Source organism: Oncorhynchus clarkii, chromosome 4, assembly GCF_045791955.1.
Source record: "Oncorhynchus clarkii lewisi isolate Uvic-CL-2024 chromosome 4, UVic_Ocla_1.0, whole genome shotgun sequence".
Classification (NCBI taxonomy): domain Eukaryota; kingdom Metazoa; phylum Chordata; class Actinopteri; order Salmoniformes; family Salmonidae; genus Oncorhynchus; species Oncorhynchus clarkii.
In genome coordinates, this window is record NC_092150.1 from 73545365 (window position 1) to 73573093 (window position 27729).

Sequence of the window (27729 nt, forward strand, 5' to 3'; positions counted from 1 at the left end):
GAGTGAGTGAGTGAGTGAGTGAGTGAGTGAGTGAGTGAGTGAGAGAGAGAGAGAGATAGAGAGAGAGAGAGAGAGAGAGAGAGAGAGAAAGAGAGAGATAGAAAGTTCTAGACCGAATGTAACAGGGCTGTTGTGGTAGCTGATGGCTCTGTGTTAAATAGGTGAGATGTTCAGACAGACAGGGCTCCCGATAGCTCATAATGAGGGGGAACCATCGCCAATGGAAACGCATTCATGTAGAAGAGATTTATCATGACAGAGGCAGATTTAACCACTTCTGACATGGACCCTGTTGATGATCAGAGCAAGGGTTCAAGCTCTCTCTGTAACCTTGGAGATAGGCAGATAGAACACACGTGTTGATATGACAATGAAAATAGGAGTTTGCTCAAGCAAAGACAGACTGGCAGGCACAAAGCCTAGCCTAAGCTTTCTGATCTTGTGTCTCCATCTGCGCAAACCTGTAGAAGCCAGTATGGAAATTCCCTCAGTATATGCTGTACTGTTTGTTTTGTTTCTAGTTTGATGCTGCCTACCACTGCTGGGCTCAGATTGGGCCTCTATAATCAGGATCCATTGGCTTGTGATTGGGGCAAATTCTTGTGAAAGCAGTGAAAGCGGTCAGTGGTTGTTGAGCTGAGTGTGCAGTATGTTTGTGTGTTGTGTGGTGGAGTTTGGGTTTTTATGCAGACAGACAGACATATATGGAGATGCCTCCTCTCCTCTTCTGGAATCCTCTGGTGTGAGTCTCTTTCACTAGGATGGATACTGCTCACACACACACACACACACACACACACACACACACACACACACACACACACACACACACACTGTAGCAACCAGAGCGTTTCTCTGTTTGTTTGGAAGGACGAGAGACGGAGAGGCCGCAGTGTTTGGTTGTCTAGGCAAGACCGGAGTGGCGGGGTCTTTTTGTCATTGCTGAGTGTGTATCACAGGAGGCTGCTGAGGGGAGGGCGGCTCATAATAATGTCCGGAACGGAACGAATGAAATGGCATTAAACACATTGAAACCATATTTTTGATGTATTTGATACAGTTCCACTCATTCCGCTCCAGCCATTACCACGAGCCCGTCCTCCCCAATTAAGGTGCCACCAACCTCCTGTGGTGTGTATGAGATATACAGTATGAACGGTATGTTTCTTTGTGTAAATGCTGACAGTAATTACAGCAGAACAGCCCACAGAGCAGGCCGGGGCTGGCTGTGCAACAAGTTATTTTAACGTCTAATATATAACCAAACATTAACCATGTCTGAAGCCGGCTGCTGCTGCTAGGCAAATAAATCTACATTGAACCTGACCTATCACACATAGGCAGATTGGAACAGTACATATTTATGACAGTGCTGGTGATTGGGTGAAACCCATTTCATATGCAGTCAATTCTTAACGAGGATTTATAATGATATTTGATGACAGAATTGCACCACAAAACAACACAACTGGCTTTGATGTCATATAGCACTGCATATGTGTGTGTTTGTACTTCCCTGTGTGTCTCCATGTGTGAGTTTAAGAAGCCCCAGAGATGGGCATAGGGCATCTCTTCCCAGTGAGCTGATATCCTCTCCTCTGCTTACCATAGTATTTATTTTCAGATGCATTCCTATTTAGACCTGCTTTCTACTTCACGTGGGAAGTCACCGTGTCAGAGTTTCCACTGGGAAGGATAAGGGAGCAGGCCCTGAGACAGAAAAGTTGTGGTACTTTGTGAACATTTTTAGTTTCTCTTCACCCAAGACTCCTAAAATGAATTATTATAAACAAATAAACAATGGTACTTTTATACAGACCTTGGACTGAGCTGCTGACTAAAAGGACGACTTGCCCTAAAATGATAATGATAGTTTGTAATTTACAATAAAGATCATCTTTCAGTTTCATGTTGAGTCAGAGCTTTCCACTACGATGCCCTATTGTAGGCTAGTAATCAGGAGAGCAGGGGAGAGTGGTTAGCTAGGACGACACAAACCAGAGAGAGACCTATAAAACAAACATTAACCATGCCCCACTGGCTACTGTTTGGCCAACCCCCTAACTTTACAGTACAGTAACCCATTAAAACACACTGAATAACAGAGGAGGCTGGTGGGAGGAGCTATAGGACTGGAATGAAATAATGGAACAGAGTTAGACATTTGGTTTCCATATGTTTGATGTGTTTGATTCCGTTCCATTTATTCCATTCCAGCCATTACAACGAGCCTGTCCACCTATAGCTTCTTCCACCAGCCTCCTCTGCTGGATAAACACACACACAAAAACACACGTGTAAGTTTGAGAATTGCAGGCCCATAAAATGGACTCAGGGACAGTAAAACTCACCTTGAATGAAACTGGCGTACATACAGCAGGATACAGGTATTCGCTAGGAGGAGATAGGGGAAAAGCATAGAGAATGATAGAGGCCTCTAGTGGGTAGAGCCATTGAGCACTTCCACAATGCTTCTGACATTTTAAAGTAGTCAAAGTAGTCAACTGGGTGAGGAATCCTATGGGTTGTAGTCTCAATGGTGCTGCCCATGCTGTCACAGACACTATAATGGCACAGATAGAAAGATGAGTCCTCTATCTATCTCTGTGGGGTAGAGCTGTAGTTTGTGCCGGTGGCTGGACTTAAGGGCCAACAGAAGGGGGAGCTACTTAGTCAGACATACAGAGGAGGGAGACATTACTCGATGTCCCTATGGGAAACATACAGATAATACATTTAAATAACATTTGCTGTTTTTACTCAAATGCTGCCTACATTTGTCAGCTTGACCTTGAGCTAAAGTTGGAGTATACGCCTACAGACTTGGAAATAACAAAACACCCTTTATTTCTCTCCTTGTCAACAGCAGGGGCTTCACATAGTGTGTTTCCCTAACCTCAGCCCAGTTCGATCAGTGTCTGTGGTATAGCTGTCCGTATGGGTAATGTGCAGTGTAGTGTTGTAGAACAGATCAGTGAGTCGAGTGCCAGGCTGCCCTGCGGTAATACCACCACCACCATGGACACCTGCTCTGTGCTGTGTGTCACCACTGCTGGCTGAATGTCACACTGACTGGACCATCTGTCACAGACAGCCCTGTTGTCATAGAGCTAAACTCTGATCAACTCTGTGGGGGAAAGTGTGTGTGTGGTATGTGTGTGTGTCGTGCATACATGCCGTGCATGACATAGAAAGAGGTGATCACTGTGCACAGTCTAGTTTGTACTGGATTGAGGAACCAGTATATTCTGGTTCCCACAGCTCTACAGTGCAAAGACTAGCTGCTCATTCTAATAAGCAATCTTATGCTGGACTTTAACTGTATCTCTGTCTCCCTGGACTGGTCTTGCCTGATTACAGAACAAACTGGAATCTTAGTATTTCCAGTAACACACACACACACACACACTAACAATCACTTAATATATGGCGCAGGGGACTCACGCTGCATGGAGAATCTGGGAAGCTTAACAGAAATATGCTTTGGTTATATACTACTGGTTTGCTGGGCTGCTGGGTTTAGGAGAGACAGAACAAGTGTGCATGTGCTTGTGTGTGAACATGAATTTATGCACACTATCTAATACACACATACTTGATCATATACTGTACATGGTTAGTGCAGACAAAGTATAGACAGCATAAGGTGTCTCTCCTTAGTTAACATCAATGTCAGCTTCCCTACGTGTTGTTACATGCGTACATGCCCTCACATTTCAACCCAAACAAGCTATTTCATCCTTATCAGACCTACGTTTATGATAAGAAATTCCTCTGGCAAACTGTATCTTTCTAAAGCCATTTCAGAGTGTATAAGTTATCACATTGCATTACAATCTAACTGGCCATCTATAACAACTCCATGTTCAGATTATTTATGTTGACATACCATACGCTTTGTGCAGTGTTTAGGGTTGTCATACCGACTGCTGTGTGCGGTGTTACGGTTGTCATACCGACCGCTGTATGCGGTGTTTAGTGTAGTCATACCGACTGCTGTGTGCAGTGTTTAGTGTTGTGATACCGTCCGCTGTGTGCAGTGTTTAGTGTTGTCATACCGACCGCTGGGTGCAGTGTTTCATTTTGTCATACCGACCACTGTGTGCAGTGTTTCATTTTGTCATACCGACTGCTGTGTGCAGTGTTTAGTGTTGTGATACCGACCACTGTGTGCAGTGTTTAGGGTTGTGATACCGACCACTGTGTGCAGTGTTTCATTTTGTCATACCGACCGCTGTGTGCAGTGTTTAGTGTTGTGATACTGACCGCTGTGTGCAGTATTTAGGGTTGTGATACCGTCCGCTGTGTGCAGTGTTTAGTGTTGTGATACCGTCCGCTGTGTGCAGTGTTTAGTGTTGTGATACCGACCGCTGTGTGCAGTGTTGTCATACCGACCGCTGTGTGCAGTGTTTAGTGTTGTGATACCGTCCGCTGTGTGCAGTGTTGTCATACCGACCGCTGTGTGCAGTGTTTAGTGCTGTGATACCGACCGCTGTGTGCAGTGTTTAGTGTTGTGATACCGACCGCTGTGTGCAGTGTTTAGTGTTGTGATACCGACCGCTGTGTGCAGTGTTTAGTGTTGTGATACCGACCGCTGTGTGCAGTGTTGTCATACCGACCGCTGTGTGCAGTGTTGTCATACCGACCGCTGTGTGCAGTGTTGTCATACCGACCGCTGTGTGCAGTGTTTAGTGTTGTGATACCGACCGCTGTGTGCAGTGTTTAGTGTTGTGATACCGACCGCTGTGTGCAGTGTTTAGTGTTGTGATACCGACCGCTGTGTGCAGTGTTTAGGGTTGTGATACCGTCCGCTGTGTGCAGTGTTTAGTGTTGTGATACCGTCCGCTGTGTGCAGTGTTTAGTGTTGTGATACCGTCCGCTGTGTGCAGTGTTTAGTGTTGTGATACCGACCACTGTGTGCAGTGTTGTCATACCGACCGCTGTGTGCAGTGTTGTCATACCGACCGCTGTGAGCAGTGTTGTGATACCGACCGCTGTGTGCAGTGTTTAGTGTTGTGATACCGACCGCTGTGTGCAGTGTTTAGTGTTGTGATACCGACCACTGTGTGCAGTGTTTAGTGTTGTGATACCGACCGCTGTGTGCAGTGTTTAGTGTTGTGATACCGACTGCTGTGTGCAGTGTTTAGTGTTGTGATACCGACCGCTGTGTGCAGTGTTTAGTGTTGTGATACCGAACGCTGTGTGCAGTGTTTAGTGTTGTGATACCGACCGCTGTGTGCAGTGTTTAGTGTTGTGATACCAACCGCTGTGTGCAGTGTTTAGTGTTGTGATACCGACTGCTGTGTGCAGTGTTTAGCGTTGTGATACCGTCCGCTGTGTGCAGTGGTCACACCGACCGCTGTGTGCAGTGTTTAGTGTTGTGATACCGACCGCTGTGTGCAGTGTTTAGTGTTGTGATACCGACCGCTGTGTGCAGTGTTTCATTTTGTCATACCGACCACTGTGTGCAGTGTTTCATTTTGTCATACCAACCGCCGTGTGCAGTGTTTTCATACCGACGACCGCTGTGTGCAGTGTTTCATTTTGTCATACCGACCGCTGTGTTTAGTGTTGTCATACCGACCGCTGTGTGCAGTGTTGTCATACCGACGACCGCTGTGTGCAGTGTTTCATTTTGTCATACCGACCGCTGTGTGCAGTGTTGTCATACCGACCGCTGTGTGCAGTGTTTAGTGTTTAGTGTTGTGATACCGACCGCTGTGCGCAGTGTTTCATTTTGTCATACCGACCACTGTGTGCAGTGTTTCATTTTGTCATACCAACTGCTGTGTGCAGTGTTTAGTGTTGTGATACCGACCGCTGTGTGCTGTGTTTAGTGTTGTCATACCGACCGCTGGGTGATGTGCTCCACGCAGCTGGCATCACACATTTTCCCCCTGCTCTCTTTCTTTATTTCTCTCTCACCCTCTATCTTTATTTTTGCTCTCTCTCTGTCTCTCTCTCCACCTCTCTCTCCCTCACCCTCAGGTCAAATCCCTCTCTTTGTTTCAAGTTAGCTTTGGCTTGTACCTTCAAAAGCCTCATGTATTGTTGTTGACCGACCCGAGAGAAATAATACCTAGAAAACACAAACAACAGCCAGCCATTTATTTATTCTCCCTGAAAACCTTTATTCATAGTTTACAGAACAATGTGTTGACATTTAATGAAATGAGTACGCTAGCGAGAGGCTAACTGATGATGGTAATTAGGTGTTTGGTTAATTGGGGTTCTGTGATTAACTCCCAATCACAGGAGTCAGTGGCATGTGAAGCACCCAGGGCCAAACATGAATGCCTACACACACACACACACACACACACACGGATGTTCAAACAGGGTGCCTGGGGTCCTTGACTCCTCAGAGTTGCATTAATAACTGGGAACATGATCCCAAATTATCCTGTGAAAGAATGAGGATATGAGAAACACAGGGCTTTATTAGAACAGCTACTACACAGAGATGACTGGGTGAAAGAATGCCCCAAATACAAATCAAATGAAACGTCTTTGTATTTATCTACCCCGGAGGCCCCAGAGAAATATAAAGCAGCCGGGTTATAATACATTCCACCCTGGTGCCACAACACTTTTCACATTCATTTGTTTTTCAAATTAAAAAAATAAAAAATGAAAATGAAATTTCTGCTTAACACATTTTCAATATACTATACCGATCAAACTAGTAACAGTCTCTATGGCACTATTCATGTATCTTTGTGGTCCTAGCACCCTGTGGTGCTGTAATTTACTGAGGTATTCCTGTTTGTTTGGTTGTTTCTTTTCCTCAGTCCTTCCAGGTTGCCCTACTCAAAAAGATCCTATAGGATTAGTGATTTTTCCAATAGAATCCTATAAGATTCTCACAATTGTATAGGATTTTGTGTCACCGCTATCAGAATCCTATTGGACTACCTTTTTCCTATTGGAAATCAAGTGTAATCCTATACGTTTTTGATAGTCTTGTCGGATTTTGTCACCCCAATCAGAATCCTATTAGAACAGTTTTTCTTAGTTGAACCCATTACATGATAGTTTGTTGTCATTAGTACAATACAGTATTAATGACAAATTGTTCGTTGATCAGATAAACATCTATATTAATTGATGTTTTATTCGCCTGTAAGAACGCCTGTCCCTTTAATAGTGACTGATGATGTTCCAGTTTCCCGAACCCCAAGTTCACCTTGCAAGTTGTGGTTATGCACAGAATCTCTGGTTTTAACATTATTCTAGCAGTTTTATTCTTTACTGTACGTGAATGCAAGAACTGTGTGCACAGTATTTGTTTCCTGACGAAGTTGGCAATGTCATATTTTCGTCATTGTAAAGCATTTTATGGGCTCGTTTTTATACTAGCTAAGAAACTACTGTTAGCCACATTTTGCCTCTTCACCTGACTAGCTAGCTAGCTAAGTTGTAGCCATTTCAAATGGCAATTGTATGTCGTTATGTAACTTAATAACTATTGTTATAACAGATTATAAATATTTTAGTTTGTTTGTTATTGCTAAATAGAGTATATGTGCCATATTATAGGCAGGTCAACCCCGTTCATTTATGGTAGATCATCAAAATAAATAAATCACATTACGATGTTGGACTCATTTAGCAGTTTTACCTAATTAAGTTGAATTCTATTGGATATTCATGTTGAAAGTACCATTTATATTCCTAAAATATGCTGTACATTGAAAATGATGCTGTTGCTGCTTCCTGTTGACAATAACTTTCATAAATAGCCCAATGTCAAAACACTGTTTAGAAGTGTCCAAATCAATAATCAATCAACAGTCTGAAATATTGAAAACCTAAACATAAAATGTACTACCTACCATACATGTGCCACAATAGTATTCATATATACAGTATATCATTTTTTTAAAGGAACACCTTATAAACTGCATGTGCACCAATTGGCAATTTATCACTCATATTGGTTAGGGGGAAATGAGGTTGTATCCATGTTAACCCTGGACTACTATTACTATGGAACATTGGTTATGTAAGTATTACCCCAGCAGGTCTGTTTTTCCAGTGGATGATTCAGACGGGATTAGTTTTACCAAACTGCCCCTCTATATATTATTTTCCTTCATGCAATGTTGGCCATTATGAAGCCTGGAGGCTCTTCTAGACGTGAAGACATTTCACATGTCTAGGGATAGTCTAATATTGACCTAATGGCCTTCAGTTCGGAGAAAGTCTAAATAATAATGCATATCAGTAAGAACCATGAACTGTAACATACTGTATGCAGACTTAATTACCTGACGTATTTGGCAATTCATTGGCACAAAATCCTCCACTTTATCTATTGAAAGAGGAGTATGGCACTAGGAAAGTTGATACATGACAAAACAGATCATTCATCTGTAGGCTAGGTCCATAGCACTTTGTTTGAAGCATCAATTTGTTCTTACCCAAACTGGATGCAACGCCTGTTAAACTCTGTTATATCCCTCAAAACACAGGGATGATGATTCGCACAGGATAAGTAGTCGGGTTGCACGTCCTGTTCAAACTAACCTTACAAAAAAAACACACGGAATCACTGGTTAGAGGACAACTTGTAGAAGACAGCCTGCTACATTTTGGATCGTTGCATTTTATTTGAAGTGGCCCTAGTCAAATTATCCTAATCGATTAGTGATTTCTCCAATAGAATCCTATAGGATTCTCACATTTTGTGTCACCTCTATCAGAATCCTATTGAAATCCTATTTGAGAACTTTGTTCCTGTTGGGAAAAAAAAAAAGTTGTAATATTCTCGCAGTCCTATAGGATTTTGTCACCTGTATCAGAATCCTATTGGACTACTTTTTTCCTATTGGAAATCATTATTATTATTTGTTTTTTAACCAATACAAAACACACATAGAAATGACAACATACAGACGCACACAAACATCCACAACATCACCCCTGCCCAGACCATTTTAGATGTTTAAAGTAATATAACCGGTTAATGTAATAACTTGCCAGATAACATAATAAAATGCTGAACTGTGAGTATTACTTCCCCCAATTTGATGCAGTGTGTGTCTGTATGGGTGTGCATGAAATGAGTGCTTATGTGCGTGCTTGCATACAGTATGTGACTGATTGACCCTCGAACATCCATAAACTTAACAGCAGTAATGACTGTGCATGTGTGTACATTTCAATGTGTGCTTGTGTATGAGTACATGTCCATAGGTTTGTGTGTGTGGAGGGTGGTATGTGCATTAACATGAGGGAAATAATACATAAAAACATTGATCTTCATATGTTATTACATGATCGTTTGAATTTATTATGTTATTCATTTAAAAAAAGTTGTTGCTCACCTGATAACGTAATAACTTATTCATGTTATTCACAATAACGTAATAACGCATTCATGATAACGTAATAACATTCATGTTTTTCACAATAACGTATTCATGATGACGTAATATTCATGTTAAATCCTCATTATTCATGTTCAAATCCTCAGAGACTATAACATCAACTTTCACTGCTACGCTAATGATACCCAAGTATTAACACCAAACTGGACATCCTCTCAACCCTAGCAAAACTTGACAGCTGCCTAGATGACATAAGGGCATTGATGAAAGAGAACTTCTTCCAGCTGAAAAGCAGCAAGACTGAAGCTATGCTAATTGGGACACCCAAGCAGGTCACCAGTGCTGGAAACATCTGCCTTACAATTGACGGGCATATCAAATCAAATTTATTTGTCACATACAGTACGTATGGTTAGCAGATGTTAATGCGAGTGTAGCGAAATGCTTGTGCTTCTAGTTCCGACAATTCAGTAATATCCAACGAGTAATCTAACCTAACAATTCCGTCCATCTGTCCTCTGTCATCTCCAACCTGGGATCAAGTTTGATCCTTCTCTGTCCTTTGATGGCAAAATATAAAACATATCTGCAAAACATCATTTTTCCAGTTGAGAAATATTGTCCAGCTCAAACCATCGCTCTTCCAGCAAGATGCAGAGAAACTCGTCCACGTTTTTATCTTCTTCCGGATTGGCTACGGCAACTCTGTTCGGGGCCTTCCAGCTAAACCCAATTTTACCTACCTCATCCCCATACTGTTTATATTTATTTACTTTTCTGCTCTTTTGCACACCAATATCTCTACCTGTACATGACCATCTGTCACTCCCGTGTTAATCTGCTAAATTGTAATTATTCGCCTACCTCCTCATGCCTTTTGCACACAATGTATATAGACTCTCTTTTTTTTCTACTGTGTTATTGACTTGTTAATTGTTTACTCCATGTGTAACTCTGTGTTGTCTGTTCACACTGCTATGCTTTATCTTGGCCAGGTCGCAGTTGCAAATGAGAACTTGTTCTCAACTAGCCTACCTGGTTAAATAAAGGTGAAATAAAAAATAAATAAAAAATAAATAAATACCTTCAGAGGCTACAACTTCTCCAGAATAGTGCTGCCAGAGTCCTGACCAGGACCAAGAAGTCAGCTACCCACATCACCCCTAAACTCCACTGGCTACCGGTCAACTATAGGATAGACTTTAAAAATATCATTCTAATGTTGAAAGCCTTGAATGGGTTCAGTCCTTCCTTCAGTAACTTCATTTCTATCAAAGAGCCACCTCGCACTCTCCGCTCCAGCAACTCATGACTACTTTAAGTCCCCAAGAGGTGTCTCCATATTATGGGGGAGGAGGCTTTCTGCTCCCTTGCCCCTCACCTATGGAATTCTCTCCATCTCTCTGACCATCTGAGAGCTGCTCCATCAATCAGAACGGGCCTTAAAACACATTTCTTCAGACTTTCTTATAGTCCTCCCTCTGGAAAGTCCTTTTAGCACCTAGCCTGCTATTGCTATTTCCTGCCTTGATTCTAAATGTATTTTTTATATTTTCAATGTGTGAGTGAGTGAGTGTGTGTTTGTGTGTGAGTACATGTGCATAGGTTTGTGTGTGCTTGCAATTGGTGGAGGGTGGTATGTGCATTAAAATTAGGGAAATAATATAAGGCTGAAGTCATGCGTGAACAAATATGCACAAACAAATATGCACAAATATGCTAGCGAATGCCCTTGGCTGCTATGATAGCCAGTTACTGTTAGTTAGGTAACATTAGCCAATGTAAGAATGTAACGTTAGCTAACGCATATGACCAGTTAATGCAGCACAATATATCACACTTTCTTACAAAAAACATAGCTAACGTAGCTAGCTAACAGTTTGCTCACGTTTACTACCAAACTGGCTAGATAGGTAGCCAATGTTACCCCAATAAAACTATACCACAACTCAATGTTGATAGTATATCATAGCAACATTGTTCTACAAAACATAGCTAGCTAGCTAAATAGGTTCAAATCAGGATCAAAGCCAACGCCAAACTTTGGGAAACTGTCACACTGCTAGCAAGCTACCTTACAATGGGCATTGCAAAACTTGTTAGGTAGGTTACTGCATAGACTAAGCAATGGTAAGACAAGGTAGCCTTATAGAATCCCCCCCAAAATGTATTTTGTTAGGAAGAGATAAAATAGATAGCCATGTGATTTTTTTTCTTCATGACATTCTAGTTTTTAGATGATATGGCAATGAATACACAAGCAGCATATCAAACTGGATTGTTTTAGGTTACACCTACAAGTATAACAATGTTTGCCAGGGCATATTTGTTTTATTATAAATCAGATTATTTCACATGGAGATTACTTATCCAGGGCTGGCAAAACCCTAGACCATTGTTATTCTATCTTCCGCAACGCGAAACGACTCCATTTTGTTGCTTCCAGCCTATAGACAGAAACTAAAACTGGAAGCTCCCGCGCTCAGGTCTGTTGAACGCTGGTCCGACCAATCGGATTCCACGCTTCAAGATAGCTTCGATCACGTGGACTGGGGATATGTTCCGCATTGCGGCGAACAACATTGATGAATACGCTGATTCGGTGAGCGGGTTTATTAGCAAGTGCATCGGCGATGTCGTACCCACAGCATCTATTAAAACATTCCCAAACCAGAAACCGTGGATTTATGGCAGCATTCGCGCAAAACTGAAAGCGCGAACCAAATCAAATGTATTTATATAGCCCTTCGTACAAAGTGCTGTACAGAAACCCAGCCTAAAACCCCAAACAGCAAGCAATGCAAGTGTAGAAGCACGGTGGTGCTTCTACACCTGCTTTTAAAGTTTTTAACCACTGCTTTTAATCAGGGCAAGGTGACCAGAAACATGACCGAATACAAACAGTGTAGTTATTCCCTCCGCAAGGCAATCAAACAAGCTAAGCGTCAGTATAGAGACAAAGTAGAGTCGCAATTCAACGGCTCAGACACGAGAGGTACTATGTGGCAGGGTCTACAGTCAATCACAGACTATAAAAAGAAATCAGCTCCGTCGCGGACCAGGATGTCTTGCTCCCAGACAGACTAAACAACTTCTTTGCTCGCTTTGAGGACAACAGAGTGCCACTGACACGGCCCGCTACCAAAACCTGCGGGCTCTCCTTCACTGCAGCCGACGTGAGCAAAACATTTAAACGTGTCAAACATCACAAGAATGCAGGCCCAGACGGCATCCCCAGCCGCGTCCACAGAGTATGCGCAAACCAGCTGGCTGGTGTGTTTACGGACATATTCAATCAATCCTTATCCCAGTCTGCTGTCCCCACATGCTTCAAGGGAAGCCACCATTGTTCCTGTTCCCAAGAAAGCTAAGGTAACTGAGCTAAATGACTACCGCCCTGTAGCACTCACTTCCGTCATCATTAAGTGCTTTGAGAGACTAGTCAAGGACCATATCACCTCCACCCTACCTGACACCCTAGACCCACTCCAATTTGCTTACTGCCCCAATAGGTCCACAGACGATGCAATCGCAATCACACTGCACACTGCCCTAACCCATCTGGACAAGAGGAATACCTATGTGAGAATGCTGTTCATCGACTACAGCTCAACATTTAACACCATAGTAACCTCCAAACTCGTCATCAAGCTCGAGACCCTGGGTGTCGACCCCGCCCTGTGCCACTGGGTCATGGACTTCCTGACAGGCCGCCCCCAGGTGGTGAGGGTAGGTAACAACATCTCCACCCTGCTGATCCTCAACACTGGGGCCCCACAAGAGTGTGTTCTCAGCCCTCTCCTGTACTCCCTGTTCAACCACGACTGCGTGGCCATGCACGCCTCCAACTCAATCATCAAGTTTGCAGATGACACTACAGTGGTAGGCTTGATTTCCAACAACGACGAGACGGCCTACAGGAAGGGCCCTCGGAGTGTGGTGTCAGGAAAATAACCTCACACTCAACGTCTACAAAATAGAGATGATCGTGGACTTCAGGAAACAGAGGGAGCACCACCCTATCCACATCGACGGGACAGTAGTGGAGAGGGTAGAAAGTTTTAAGTTCCTCGGCGTACACATCATGGACAAACTGAAATGGTCCAACCACACGGACAGCGTGGTGAAGAATGTGCAGCAGCGCCTCTTCAACCTCAGGAGGCTGAAGAAATTCAGCTTGTCACCAAAAACACTCAAACTTTTACAGATGCACAATCGAGAGCATCCTGTCGGGCTGTATCACCGCCTGGTACGGCAACTGCTCCGCCCATAACCGCAAGGCACTCCAGAGGGTAGTGAGGTCTCCACAACACATCACCGGGTGCAAACTACCTGTCCCCCAGGACACCTACACCACCCGATGTCACAAGAAGGCCAAAAAGATCATCAAGGACAACAACCACCCGAGCCACTGCCTGTTCACCCCGCTATCATCCAGAAGGCGAGGTCAGTACAGGTGCATCAAAGCGGGGGCCAAGAGACTGAAAAACAGCTTCTATCTCAAGGCCATCAGACTGTTAAACAGCCATCACTAACATTGAGTGGCTGCTGCCAACATACTGACTCAACTCCAGCCACTGGAAAAATGGACATAATAAATGTATCACTAGGCACTTTAAACAATGCCACTTCATAATGTTTACATACCCTACATTACTCATCTCATATGTATATACTGTACTCTATACCACCTACTGCATCTTGCCATCTTGATGTAATCTATCACTAGCCACGTTAAACAATGCCACTTTATATAATGTTTAGATACCCTACATCACTCATTCATATATTGTTTTATGTACATATTCTTATTCATTCCTTTACACTTGTGTAAAGGTAATTTTTGTTAAATTGTTAGGTTAGATTACTCGTTGGATATTACTGCATTGTCGGAACTAGAAGCACAAGCATTTCGCTACACTCACATTAACATCTGCTAACCATGTGTATGTGACAAATACAATTTGATTTGATCTGGGAAGCTAAAAAGGCTAGCTAGCTTGCTATGTTTTTAGCCAGGCTGCCAGCTAGCAAGGTAAGGTGACTCTACTACTAGCAAGGTAAGGTGACTACTACTAGCAAGGTAAGGTGACTCTACTACTAGCAAGGTAAGGTGACTCTACTACTAGCAAGGTAAGGTGACTCTACTACTAGCAAGGTAAGGTGACTCTACTACTAGCAAGGTAAGGTGACTCTACTACTAGCAAGGTAAGGTGACTCTACTACTAGCAAGGTAAGGTGACTCTACTACTAGCAAGGTAAGGTGACTACTACTAGCAAGGTAAGGTGACTACTACTAGCAAGGTAAGGTGACTCTTCCTTGCTTTCACAAAATGAAAAGACTAAATAAAAACGTTGGTTTCTCTCCCATGTGACCGGCGAGGATATCATGTTACCAAAAGGTGTCTGCTATTCCAAAAATCCCACATGCACGCACACACATAGATCAACGGAGTGAAGCTTGTCATAACCTTAACAGATTAACAGAGCTAGGCCTGTCTTTTAATGGCTATGAGTAGCATGTGTGTTTGTTTGAGTGATTGTTTCCAATCTGGCCTGGAGAGTACTGGGCACCCTCAGTGAGAGTGGAGACTGACCTATCTGATCAGTGGAATATCAATGCAGCTCAGGATAGGACGGTTGTGTGTACCCACTCACAACACTACCAGCCATTAATACCACAGGTGCAGAGAGAGACAGAGGGAAAAAGAGAGGGAACAGAGAGAGAGAGAGAGAGCACAAAGAGAGAAAGAGAGCAGAGAGGGCCGGCATAGACAAACTAGCATTCTGGACTCACATATGAAGCTTGTCTTGAGTTATATACAGTTGAAGTCGGAAGTTTACATACACTTAAGTTGGAGTCATTAAAACTCATATTTTAACCACTCCACAAATTTCTTGTTAACAAACTATAGTTTCGGCAAGTCGGTTAGGACATCTACTTTGTGCATGACACAAGTAATTTTTCCAATAATTGTTTACAGACAGATTATTTCACTTATAACTCACCCGTATCACAATTCCAGTGGGTCAGAAGTTTACATACACTACGTTGACTGTACAGATGTACCTGTGGATGTATTTCAAGGCCTACCTTCACACTCAATGCCTGTTAGCTTGACATCATGAGAAAAATCTAAAGAAATCAGCCAAGACCTCAGAAAAAAATTGTAGACCTTCACAAGTCTGGTTCATCCTTGGTAGCAATTTCCAAACGCCTGAAGGTACCACATTCATCCGTACAAACAATAGTACGCAAGTATAAGCACCATGAGACCACACAGCCGTCATACCGCTCAGGAAGGAGACGTGTTCTGTCTCCTAGTGATGAACATACTTTGGTGCGAAAATTGCAAATCAATCCCAGAACAACAGCAAAGGACCTTGTGAAGATGCTGGAGGAAACGGGTACAAAAGTATCTATATCCACTTTAAAACGAGTTCTATATCGCCATAACCTGAAAGGACGCTCATCAAGGAAGAAGCCACTGCTCCAAACCTGCCATAAAAAAAAGCCATACTACGGTTTGCAACTGCACATGAGGACAAAGATCTGTCACGTTCGTCGTAAAGATCAGTCCAAGGCGCAGCATGGTATGCGTACATTCTTATTTATTAAAATAATGAACACTGAACAGAATGAACCGTGACGCTATACAAACAAGTGCTGACAGGCAACTACACATAGACAAGATCCTACAAACACCAAAGGGAAATGGCTACCTAAATATGATCCCCAATCAGAGACAACGATAAACAGCTGTCTCTGATTAGGAACCATATCAGGCCAACATAAATATACAAAATCCACTAGACCTACAAAACCCCTAGACATACAAAAACCCTAGATAATACAAAAATCCTAGACAATACAAAACTAGCGTACCCACCCTAGTCACACCCTGACCTAACCAAAATATAAAGAAAACAGAGATATCTCAGGTCAGGGCGTGACAATATCGTACTTTTTACAGAAATGTCCTCTGGTCTGATGAAGCAAAAATAGAACTGTTTGGCCATAATGACCATCGTTATATTTGGATGAAAAAGGGGGAGGCTTGCAAGCCGAAGAACACCATCCCAACCGTAAAGCACATGGGTGGCAGCATCATGTTGTGGTGGTGCTTTGCTGCAGGAGGGACTGGTGCACTTCACAAAATAGATGGCATTATGAGAAAGGAACATTTTGTGGAAATATTGAAGCAACATCTCAAGACATCCGTCAGGAAGTTAAAGCTTGGTCACAAATGGGTCTTCCAAATGGACAATTACCCCAAACATACCTCCAAAGTTGTGGCAAAATGGCTTAAGGACAACAAAGTCAAGGTATTGGAGTGGCCATCACAAAGCCCTGACCTCAATCCCATAGAAAATGTCTGGGCAGAACTTAAAAAGCGTGTGCGAGCAAGGAGGCCTACTACCTGACTCAGTTACACCAGCTCTGTCAGGAGGAATGGGCCAAAATTCACCCAACTTATTGTGGGAATCTTGTGGAAGGCTACCCGAAACGTTTGACCCAAGTTAAACAATTTAAAGGCAATGCTACCAAATACTCATTGAGTGTATGTAAACTTCTGACCCACTGGGAATGTGATGAAAGAAATAAAAGCTGAAATAAATAATTCTCTCTACTATAATTCTGACATTTCACATTCTTAAAATAAAGTGGTGATCCTAACTAACCTAAGACAGGGAATTTTTACTAGGATTAAATGTCAGGAATTGTGAAAAACTGAGTTTAAATGTATTTGGCTAAGGTGTATGTAAACTTCTGACTTCAACTGTAGTTTTCTGGGGTATACTCAACTTTTACATTCTTGGAGGGATTGATAGTCATTACATCATTACTTTTCACAGAACGCTCTCTATTTATTTAATGGCCATGAAATATTGTATTTATCTCTCTACCAAATGTATAGGAGTTCAATTAGTATCAGCTGTATGTTGTTCTGTATTTATGTGTTACACATGTTTGTCTTTGTCCACATTCTTGTACTGCTGACGACAGGGTATGTTGTTTTGACTCCTGGCTATTCTATTGTAGAGTAGATTCAATCTTGGATACTCTATACCAGTGGTATTAAACTCTTACCCTACGAGGCCCGGAGCCTTCTGGTTGTCTGTTCTACCTGATAATTCATTGGACGCACCCTAAATCTGTCCCTGCTTAGAGGGGAACGATGAAAAAACACAGTGGCTTCAAGGTCAAGAGTTGAATTTGAGGGCTCTGGTAAAGGAAGCAGTAAGTACAGTATTGACTGTCTCAATAAAGGACCATTTTTTTGTCTGGCAAAATGACACCTATTATCTGGAGGTGATGGGAAAGGAACAAGATTACACCACAGGGTCCTCACACACACACGCACGCACGCACGCACGCGCGCACACACACACACACACAGCGAGATACACACACTGTTGCGTATTAGCAGAGGCTGTATATAATAAGTGTGCTCTGAGTCAACAGGCTGTGCCGCCTCTCCTCATTAGCATGCTGACCCTACTGTTTGGGACATTACAGGTGGGGCACAGTGAGGGGTGTCCTGTCCTGTAGTGGGGGAAGGGTAGGGTGGAACAGGGAAGTGAGGGGGGTGGGCATTAGTGACACAACATGTCAGCAGGGTGAAGGGTGGTGGTGGTGCTTCTAGAGATATCATCATGGTTCCTCCAACACAACCTGATTTTTTAGGAAAATAATGGGTTGGCACATGCGCACAAACACACACACACACACCATCCCAATCCCTCCCAGTTCCACCATTCCACAGCTTTAGCCAGGCAGGTTAGCCCAGGGCCAGGGCCTAGCCCGGGGTTTAGGGGCTGGGTCAGTGGTGAATGATCCCCTGGGTTGAAGGGAACAAAGCTGGGGTTGTGCTTCCCTTGTTTTATGTGTTTACACTGTAAGCAGGATACTGTTGAGCAGCTGCTGCTTGTCCCAGGCTTGTGAAAGACATTCTCCCTCCACAGCCTAGCCTCTGTGGTCTGTGCGGATTAGGCTGATTTATGTGTACGATGGAGAGAACGAGGGAATTGAGGAATGGAGGAATGACCACCACCTACAGGAATAATACACCGCCCATGTAATCCTCAGTGAGCCTCTGATCACATTTCACTATATAGAGTTGGGAGTTACTTAGCCCAGGGGCTCTTCCTAGTGTCGGCATGTTGCAGGTAGGTTGTCATTGTCCATTCCACATAATGGAGAAGTCGTGACTGGTCCTCTCTCGTCTCTTACAGCCTCGGATGGTTGTGTCAGTGTATTACACAAGGCAGGAAAGGCACAGTGTATCACGGTTTTAGATTGTAGCATCTCCTTACTCCCTTACCCTCTCTCTTTCTTCTTTGCCTCTTTTTCAATTTCAATTCAATTTTCAATTAGCTTCATTGCTATCGCTGTCTTTCTCTCTCTCTCTCTTTCTCTCTCTCTCTCTCACTCGCTCAGGCTGTTCTGAAATCTGTCACGAGACTGCAGGCAGCTGTTGCTGTTCAGCAGACATGCTGCTCTCTCTGAGAATGTGCTTCTGGCAGGACAGAGACATACTGAGACAAAGTCAAGACTTCTTCATTACAGTAGTTGCCTGGTAGAGCAAAACAAAAACCTAATCATCCATTGAACACTATGTAGAATTCAGAGATGTATGCCAGCTGCTACATTATTATTTTTTGCAGAATTTAAAATTGTATGCAACATCATTTGGATTAATTTGTAACTCTATGAAGTCTAACTCTATAGTTTTTACCCATATTGATAACTAAATAATCATTATACAGATCAATTGTATTTTATTTTCATAATTCCACTATCCTATATAAAACAGTGTACACGTGTTTTATAATGGCATGTAGTTACACATATATTATAATGTAGTGACAGGTTTGTAGTTTTTTCCACTGTTATTGCTATGGTGCAGTGGGCCGCCATAAATTATACACAATGTGTAGTCTATTCTATTTGACATGCTTTTGTCTTTGTTTGTTAATTGGAGACTATTCCTGCGGTTTATCACTATTACGAATAGGTCACGGTATACGTCACCCCTCCCAAAAATATTTTTCCCATGCGCTGTTGTTTTTGATACAATTGTGTGGAGAATCGCTTTGTTCTCCTAAACCTATTCAACCCTGTGGAGAAAGTATTGGTGGAAAAGCAACAGAATACGCGCATAGTAGCCTAATAAAGGGTTAGTTGTCCGTCTGGCAACTTTCCACAACATTGAAACAGACTATTAGACTATATTGGTGTAAGATTTCCTTTGGTATGTTAGTGCAGAGATGACTGACACCAACCGGACCAGAGGACTTTTTGTTGTGTAAATGTTTTTGCTGGGAGGAGTGAACTAGAGAGGGGAGCTCACTGCTGTTAGAGGGGGGAGCGTGGATAATTACAGACAAGGACTGCGCTTCGGGCGTTTTCTCCTTCTTTGTTGTTAATGGGAGTATTTCTCAAAGTTCGCGACTGAATTTTTATTCGTATTGATTTGGCTTTGTTGTTTTCTAATACAGATAAATAGTGTCGAATTAGTTGTCTCTCTTCGTGCCAAATGTCCCCCGCTGTAAATGTTGGTTTATGCCAGAAGCGCACGGGCAGCGAGCTGCGGAGAGCTCAACCAATTAACTTTTCAGATGAAAACTCTGCACTGTAACTTCAGCTTCAATTGTGTTTACTGCGATTTATGCGTGTTATTGCAATATGTGCTGAATGTATTCTATTCGCATAAAGGGGACATATTTAACTTGCCTCTGAGTTGTAGTGCACTTGTTGCACTTCCCAAGCATGTCTGAAGGCATTTGGAGATTGTTCACTCCCTCAGTATCTTTTGTGCCAAGGAATTCTGAATGATTTTAAGGCTGAGACGGGGACAACTTTCTCAAGAAGAGGTGTCCGTCAGTAGTCAGACAATTGCGTATGGTCACGGATCAAAACATTGCGCCAACGGCAATACTTCATAACCATAGACATTATGGAGGGCCAAGGCGACCAGGCAGCCGCCTCGGTAGAACCCGACGCGGACATAGCAGTGTGTGACAGTTTCTCCCTACTTGAACCCGAGGCGGACGGCGCAGTCTCTGACAGTTTCTCCCAACTCTGGACAGACGTGATGGGGATGCTTGTAAGTTTGTGGGCCGGTTTGGGGGAGGGGAGACAGGAAGGTAACAACCAACTGAGAAAAGCTTTTAACTGTGTCCCTCCTAGGGGGACCCACGTTGCTCATTTAGTGGTTGTGTATTGATACTTGTTAACATGTAAATCACGTCCCAAAACAACAACGCAAGGGAAGCTGGTCTATTTCTCAAAGCGCCAAGCCAAAGTTTACATTCCATCCTCGGTGCCCAACATATGGGTTTGGCATTCGGGTCATTTCCCTTCTTCAACCTGTTCCCGAGGAGCTTTGTTTTTGAGGTGATCAGATTTCAAAGCAACCTGGAATCCAGTGAAAATGGTATGTGGCTCTTGAGTTTAAAAATGACCTGTTTGTGTGCTATCTTCCTAGTCTGGTGCACTTGAGCTGCGAAGATGGAATTGTGCTTGTCTGTTGTTTCAGGCAGAGATAACAAGTAGCCTCCATTACAATTCGTTGATTAAACTTCATTGTTGTGTTGGTTACATTGTTACAACATTGTAACTGCTCATGTTGTTTTAAGAGAGTTGAGCTCCTGTGTGTTCTATGAGGACCCCATGCCAAAACACTTGTTGTTGTGTTTTGTTGTTATGATGGAATGTTACTTTGGAAAGGTTATGATGGAAAAATTGTTGCAAATTGCATTGATTGAAATATTGTCAGTCCTGAAATGTGATGTTGTGTCGATGTGTGGCTACATTTTGTTCTCCCTGTCATTTTCCCCCCAACCTTTAAGTTTAGCTTGTTAGTCCCTTATCAGTGCACACCTCCTAGCACCTTGAACACAACTGGCACTGGTTTGACAACAATATCACTTTGATATCCAGCAATTGGAGTTGTAGCCAAGGCCTCTGGGTCCCCAGGGAGGCATCCCCAGGGAGGCTTTCAATGTTGTATGCCAAAATGCAATCTTGTCAGTCCTCAATCCACATAGGCCTATACCAATCCACATCTTCCCAAAGTGCATGGCAAAACTTGCAATTAAGATATGGTAAAGGTTACACTGATCAACATAATCACTTTTGCCTCTTGTTCTTTGTTTAGGGGCCAGGGTGACATGGTCATCTTGTTTGTACAGATGTGTGTGGGCCATCTGATCTGAGTGATCAATAGAGTTCATGTCTTTTCCCATGTGAATGGTGGGTCATTTGAAGATCAACGTGTTCATTTGGTCTGGACTGGTTCAGTAGATGAATGGAGTGTGAATGGGCCTAATACAGAGGACAGAGACAGAGGTGTGTGTGCGTGTGTGTGTGTGTGCGTGCGGGCCCGTGTGTGTGTGAGAAACGGAGATGAGTGTCCTAGCCTTTGACTCTGGGTGGGAGACCTGGGACTCCAGCCATGCAATTTAACCAGATTTATTACACTGGATGCAAATGTCTATCAGTGCTCTCATCTTTGACGTCTTTCCTCTGCTTGCAGCTGGAACACACACACACACACACACACACACACACACACACACACACACACACACACACACACACACACACACACACACACACTAGACAAGTGTGACAACTCCCTCATAGGTGACAGCAAGCCTTTCACACATCCTCCTCCATCACAGATACCTGAGACTGGGTCTTTTGAAGGATGTTTTATTACCAGTAATACCATTATGATGTCACAGGAGAGAGACACAACTCTGATTTAATGTCCCTCATATTGCCATGTGGTCACTACTCAGGTTTTTGAGTCAGGTAAACAGAATTTGTTAATGGAAGAGACCATTTTCTTCCACTAGGCTTGGGCTTAAATCACACCGTGCTATACTCCTACACTCACATCTGTAGCCATGAAGTGTTTTAAAAGGCTGTTCATGGCTCACATCAACACTATCATCCCAGAAACCCTAGACCCACTCCAATTCGCATACCACCCCAACAGATCCACAGAGGAAGCAATCTCCATTGCACTCCACACTGCCCTTTCCCAACTGGACAAAAGGAGCTCCTACGTGAGAATGCTGCTCATTGACTACAGCTCAGCATTCAACACCATAGTGCCCTCCAAGCTCATCACTAAGCAAAGGAACCTGAGACTGAACACCTCCCTCTGTAACTGGATCCTGGACTTCCTGACGGGCCGCCCCCAGGTGGTGAGGGTAGGCAACAACACATCCGCTACTCTGACCCTCAACATGCAGGCCCCTCAGAGGTGTGTGCTTAGTCCCCTTCTGTACTCCCTGTTCACTCACGACTGTGTGATTGCGCATGACTACAACACCATCATTAAGATTGCGACGACACGGCGGTGGTAGGCCTGATCACCGACGACGATGAGACAGCCTATAGGGAGCAGGTCAGAGAACTGGCAGTGTGGTGCCAGGACAACAACCTCTCCCTCAACGTGAGCAAGTCAAAGGAGCTGATCATGGACTACAGGAAAAAGAGGACTGAGCACACCCCCATTCACATTGACTGGGTTATAGTGGAGAAGGTTGAGAGCTTCAAGTTCCTTGGTGTACACTTTACTAAGGACCTATCATGGTCCAAACACACCAACACAGTTGTGAGGAGGGATCAACTATGCCTATTCCCCCTCAGGAGCCTGAAAATATTTGACATGGGTCCTCAGATCCTTAAAAAGTTTTACAGCTGCACCATCGAGAGCATCCTGAGTGGTTTCATCACCGCTTGGTATGGCAATTGCTCAGCATCTGACCACAAGGTGCTACAGAGGGTCATGCGTATGGCCCAGTACATCAATGGGGCCAAGCTTTATGCCATCCAGGACGTCTATAACATGCAGTGTCAGAGAAAGGCCCTAAAAACTGTCTATGAATCCAGCCACCCAAGTCAGACTGTTCTCTCTGCTACCACATGGCAAGCAGTACCGGAGTGCCAAGCCTAGGACCAAAAGGCTCCTGAACAGCTTCTACCCCCAAGCCATAAGACTGCTGAACAGTTAATCAAATGTCTACCAGGACTATTTACATTGACCCCCTTATTTTTTTCTTATTTCTTATTTATTTTTGCACTGACTCTTTTGCACATGCTTGATATACACTCACTGGACTCTAGGGCTGACCTCATTTAGTCGACTGGTCGATTGTTTGGTCAATAGGCTGTTGGTCGACCAAATATGTTTTAGTTGAGGAGTGGCAAATATACACTACCATTCAAAAGTTTGGTGTCACTTAGAAATGTCCTTGTTTTTGAAAGAAAAGCAACTTTTTTGTAAATTGAAATAACATTAAATTGATCACAAATACAGTGTAGACATTGTTAATGTTGTAAATGACTATTGTAGCTGGAAAAGGCTGATTTTTAATGGAATTTTCTACATAGGCGTACAGAGGCCCATTATCAGCAACCATCACTCCTGTTTTCCAATGGCATGTTGTGTTACCTAATCCAAGTTCATAATTTTAAAAGGCTAATTGATCGTTAGAAAACCCTTTTGCAATTATGTTAGCACAGCTGAAAACTCTCGTTCTGATTAAAGAAGCAATAAAACTGTCTTTCTTTAGACTAGTTGAGTATCTGGAGCATCAGCATTTGTGGGTTCACTTATAGGCTCAAAATGGCCAGAAACAAAGATCTTTCTTCTGAAACTCTTCACTTGGTACCGGTACCCCTTGTATATAGCCTCGTTATTGTTATTCAAATCAAATCCAACTTTATTTGTCACATGTGCCTAATACAACAAGTGTAGACTTTACTGTGAAATGCTTACTTACAAGCCCTTAATCAACAGTGCAGTTCAAGAAGAGTTAAGAAAATATTTACCAAATAAATGTAAGTAAAAAAATTATAAAAAGTTACACAATAAAATAACAATAATGAGGCTATATACAGGGGTACCGGTACCTAGTCAATGTGCGGGTGTACAGGTTAGAGGTCATTTGTACATGTAGGTAGAGGTGTGTTACTGTTTTTCCTTTAGTTTATTTATCACATTTCTCTTTGCCTTGTTGAAATATAAAGTAATGACTGTGCTAAATCCCAGAAACCACATGTTATGTCATTTCCTTTAGAAGTACAGGCTGTAAGTGACTGGAAATGGTTTGAATACTGCAGCACAGCTGCCAACACTCCACCTTATATCTGTGCTGTTTCAGTCAGTATTTCTGTAGAAGTAATCACAGGGCCAACAATATGGTCATTGTTCAATCCCCAGTGTTTATGAAACCTTTACAATTCAAAGGCCTCAGCACAATGGATTCCCAATATTTTTGGCAACAAAATGGCCATGCTATATTTAGTTTGTTGTCAGTACGTAATGCTTTTCTATGGCCTTTGTCTCTGGGGCCCTACATGAGAATGCCCTTTTGAGTAAGCCTGTGCCTGAGCCTATTGAAACATCTGAACACTACTGTTACAGATTAGTAAATCCATTTGGGGTGCAGCTTCTCAGTAACCAATGAATGTGAAGTCTACATACCAAGTTTTTTCTGACATGCATCTAATCTACCTAATTTGGTTGTATGACTACAGATGATGGAGGACCTTTATTTGAAAGGAAAAAACAAAATCTTGCGGACACTCGGGCCTCCATGGAATGAGTTTGACACCCCTGCACTACAAGTTTTATATTTCCTGCATTGCAGGAAAGTACTCCTGTAACAGGTTGATCAAATGAAGGTCCAACACCTGAAGTCCACCACTCTACTGTTGATTGTTTCACTACAGTTCTAACTACATCAGAGAGTCCTGGGTACAGAAGGTAATTACAAGGGAGTGAATTGAAATTCCAGTTCAAGAATGAGTTAATTTAATTATAATGTATCGTAAACCTATTAATGGCCGTGCAGTGACTAGGTGATTCATCGTTCATCATAGTTAACTCAAGCGTGGAGGTCTGTGGTCCTGTGTCATGCCTGTAGTGATATTGCTAGGAGCCCCTCTGCCTGAGGTTAAACCACCGCTAGGAATGTGTTTAATGAGAATACCTTTGTGAACCAGTCATTTATTTGTGGTTACAACAGGGTAAACATAGACCTAAGCCAATTAACAATCTGGGGCTGTTAAGGGATGAATAACTGTTGCATTATGGGTGCATAAGCATCTCGGCTGTTTGAACAGGGTTAGTAGACTGGAGCCAACCCAACTCTGGTTCTTTGAAGAAATGAGGTTTCAGCCAAGTCCTTAAATCGGATCTGACATTTTGTTGTAGGATGTGCATGTAATTATTCTTGTATCTAGCTTTCCATAAATAATGTTGAAAGGCAGCATGCCATGTATAACATTTCCACAGTGTTAGTGTGTATGGGTGCAGGTGTGTATGGGTGGATATTTGGAAGTACCAGTCCTCAACAGCATAAACACAGTACACACCTTTAGTACCTCCCTCTGCAAACGGAGCAGTTAGTTCAAACAGGGATTTTGCTCTATTCCGCCGCGTCAGCTTCTAATTCAGGGGTGTCAAACTCATTCCATGGAGGGCCTAGTGTCTGCTGGTTTTTTTTCAATGAAGACCTAGACAAGGTGAGGGGAGATCCTTACTAATTAGTGACCTCATCAATCGAGTACGAAAACCCGTAGACACTCGGCCCTCCTTGGAATGAGTTCGACATGTACTCTAATTTGAGCACATATCTGGACAGCTGACAGTCCTCCTCTGTATTCCCTATCAGGTATTCTCAAATGGCTCTGTCATCCCAATCTGCATGGATGTCTGCCTCAAAGTTAAGTATCAGGAAGACATTTTGTTACATTTGAGGAAATAGTATATTTAAAGGTTTTCAGACCTCCGTACAGTATGAGTGGGTTCTGTCGCCCATCTCAAGGGCATGTTGATACTTTCCTTCTACCCAGCCTTTGATATGTTCTAATAGTGAGCCTATTCAGCCCAAATGTATTTTGAAACTGTGTCTATGACAACATATGGTCAATTTAAAAGAAACCTCAATTTGTTTAAAGAGTGTCTCCTCCTCCAATATAGCATTGTGTAGTTGCTGAGCTGTCCGCCTCTGTCTCAGCACCCCTCTGTCCTAGCCCAGCCTTAGTAAAGCCACATCAACCCTGGTCCAACCTACGTTTGCCACATTTGAGCCTAGGATGGCCAGCTCAGCTCAGATCTCCTCCTCCCAGTCAGGGGCCAGGCAGGGCTGGCAGGTGTTTCTCTCAGTGCTGTGGAGGATATCCTCAGGAAGCTCCTCTGGAGGGGGGTGGGCCTCAACTCTGCCCGGGCCTTCCTACAGCCTGGGCTGGGATGCTGGTGTAGGGGTGGGACAGGGGTATGAGCAGGTGTGGAGGCCATTCTCCCCCACAGCTAAAGCCTGGAGGGAGGAGTGGAGTGAGGGATTTAGGAGGAAACATGAGCGAGGCGCTAATTCACTTACTCCTGCTTGAAATGAATCATGAAAATGATAGTGAGTGGGATAGTTTCTTTAACCGCCGCCCCAGTGTTCTGAACTGGTAACAAGTGTAACCGATCCTATCACTGTCGTTCTAGCGTTGCATCAGATACGTGATGGCCATTGTCATCTGTCACTACGCACTCCCCTAGAGGATGTCTAGCTAGTCACAAGGCAAGTCCTGACACTGACAAAAGCCTTTTGCACAGCGCGAACAGAACAGCATAACTCAATAAGCTCGGAACCGGCCTCAGTAGGAAAAGCAGCACTGTCTGGAATGTGTACCTAAAGCTAGGAGCAGAACAAACACGTTAGCTAGAGCGAATGGTTTAGAGACCTCTGTAATGTCTTCTGACATGACAAATAAAAGCACTGGCTTTGAGAGAGGGAGAGAGAGAGAGAGAGAGAGAGAGAGAGAGAGAGAGAGAGAGAGAGAGAGAGAGAGAGTGCACCAAACTATCTTGCATGCCAAGGTGGACAACATCTGTAGCAGTGAAATGCTTTGAAAGGCTGGTCATGGCTCACATCAACACCATCATCCCAGACACCCTGGACCCACTCCAATTCGCATACCGCTCCAACAGATCCATAGATGACCCAATCTCCATTGCACTCCACACTGCTCTTTCCCACCTGGACAAAAGGGGTGCGTGTTTAGTCCCCTCCTTTTACTCCCTATTCATCCACAAATGCGTGGCTGTGCACGACTCCAACACTGCTCACGTCTCCAAGCAACATTAAGTTTGCAGACGACACGACGGTGGTATGCCTGATCACTGCCGACAACGAGACAGCCTATAGGGAGGAGGCAAAAGACCTGGCAGTGTGGTGTTACAGAGGGTAGTGTGTACGGTCCGGTACATCACTGGGGCTGAGCTCCCTGCCATCCACAACCTTTATACCAGGCGGTGTCAGAGGAAGGCCCTAAACATTTTCAAAACAGCTAAATGTTCCTGAACAGCGTTACCCCTAA

At 43.4% G+C, this 27729-nt stretch overlaps 1 protein-coding gene across 7 annotated transcripts in view; it reads left to right on the top strand.

Moving 5' to 3' along the window:
* LOC139407262 (SAM and SH3 domain-containing protein 1-like) overlaps window positions 1-27729 on the top strand; it is a 310926-nt gene that overhangs the window by 191904 nt on the left and 91293 nt on the right. The window contains exon 1 of one of the 7 annotated variants that reach the window (XM_071150889.1): window positions 19742-20443. The exons of 4 other annotated variants lie outside the window; for them this stretch is intronic. In XM_071150889.1, coding sequence (XP_071006990.1) covers window positions 20294-20443 — 150 coding nt within the window. In that variant the 5' untranslated portion in view covers window positions 19742-20293. Of the gene's footprint in view, window positions 1-19741; window positions 20444-20716; window positions 20774-27729 lie in introns of those variants that run through there. 2 more of the 7 variants (XM_071150888.1, XM_071150890.1) reach the window with 2 other exon arrangements.